Raw genomic sequence first — 1,465 nt, forward strand, 5'->3', positions numbered from 1 at the left:
GGGATCGTCCTCGGGAGCCCCTCTTTCCGCTGGGTTTCCAGAACCGAACCCCACCCTGGACGACCTGCTGCCCTTCTCGTTTCTTTTTGCTTTTCCCTCATCTTTCAGTCTACGGGCTTGATTAGAATGTGAATACTCGGGAGAATTTACCTGTATTTTCGTAGCTTGTTTCTAGTACCTTCTGCCTCACCGTGGACCCAACGTTTCAAGGTATCAATTATACGAATGCCCGGGGGTCTAGATGCGGCTGGGCTCCCGACCTCAACAGCAAGCGGAGAAGCAGCAGGTGCAGGTGATCGATCTCATGGGACTCGGGAGCTGAGAATCCTGGCCTGGTGCAGTCAGCTTGCAGCAAAGCAGCCCACTCTCCCACTCTCGGGCCACTGCTCTTGCGACTTGCGACGGGATCCGTTGCCTGCTGCAGACCAGCGGCACTCTTTACCGAGTTTACCTCGCCATATTTTTCGCCTCTGTGATCAGTCGGAAAAGCGCGGATTCACTGGCTTGACTGGTCGGGCATTTCCCAACGTTTCATCCATTGACAACTGGCACTTGCTCCACAATGCAGTCTGCCCTAGGTGCGCAGCCTGCGAAAGAAGACGGAAGCACAATGGAGGGGCAGCACCCGTGCCAAGCCCAGCCGGAGAGCTCCGCTTTGAGTGTACTGGAGGTACTTGGCCGGTACCTTAGCTCTTAGCTTCTGTGCCCCGCGAGACACAACCTGCGGCATCGAAGCGCCTGCAGCACTGGGAAACTGAATTGGCATTGACGCAACTGCCATTGCTTCTCACCAACAATTGGTCCAGCCACTTCTTTTTTATTTTTTTTTACCTTTCCACGTTCCCCAATCCTCCCGACCGCTCCCTTGTTTCAGGTAGCAAACGGGAATTGATTCGCTGGACCGGGACCATGGCCTCGATTAACGATCTGGCGACGGCCGCTACGGCCCTCGTTGACCCCGCCACAGCACCACCAACCGCAGCCGCAGCAGCAGCAGCAGCAACGACAGCCCCGCACCCGTCATTGCCCGATCCGGCCCGGCCCCGGACCGATGATCGTGGTGTCAGTGCCGGCGCCGGCGGTGAGCCTGCCGTAGCCCGGGGTGCCCTGGTGGTCCTAGAGGGTCTCGACCGCAGCGGCAAGACGACGCAGGTCAAGCTGCTCGAGCAGCGGTTCGTCGAGCTCGGCCGCAAGGTTAAGGTGATGCGGTTCCCGGGTATGTGCCTGTCTTACGATCCATGAGAGCAACCATTGAGTTGAGGGGGGAGTCCCAGGAGGCCGGACTGGCTCGCTAACATGTGCCTTCCCCTTTCTCAAGACCGCACGACGCCAATTGGCCAGATGATCGACTCGTACCTCAAGAGCCAGGTCGAGATGGACGATCACGTCATCCACCTGCTCTTCAGCGCGAACCGGTGGGAAGCAGCGTAAGTACACTCTCTGAAACCTCCCTCCCCCCACCAAT

At 58.2% G+C, this 1,465-nt stretch overlaps 1 protein-coding gene across 1 annotated transcript in view; it reads left to right on the forward strand.

Moving 5' to 3' along the window:
* Positions 1 to 909: 909 nt before the first annotated feature.
* Positions 910 to 1,465, forward strand: part of CHGG_10778 (uncharacterized protein) — a gene marked incomplete at both ends in the record, with an annotated part of 1,376 nt that continues 820 nt past the window's right edge. Inside the window, 2 exons of the mRNA XM_001226044.1 lie at positions 910 to 1,216; positions 1,319 to 1,427. Of these exons, the coding sequence (XP_001226045.1) occupies positions 910 to 1,216; positions 1,319 to 1,427 (416 nt within the window). The remainder of the gene's footprint in view (positions 1,217 to 1,318; positions 1,428 to 1,465) is intronic.

The sequence above is a fragment of the Chaetomium globosum genome, genomic scaffold, assembly GCF_000143365.1.
Source record: "Chaetomium globosum CBS 148.51 scaffold_8 genomic scaffold, whole genome shotgun sequence".
Lineage (NCBI taxonomy): Eukaryota > Fungi > Ascomycota > Sordariomycetes > Sordariales > Chaetomiaceae > Chaetomium > Chaetomium globosum.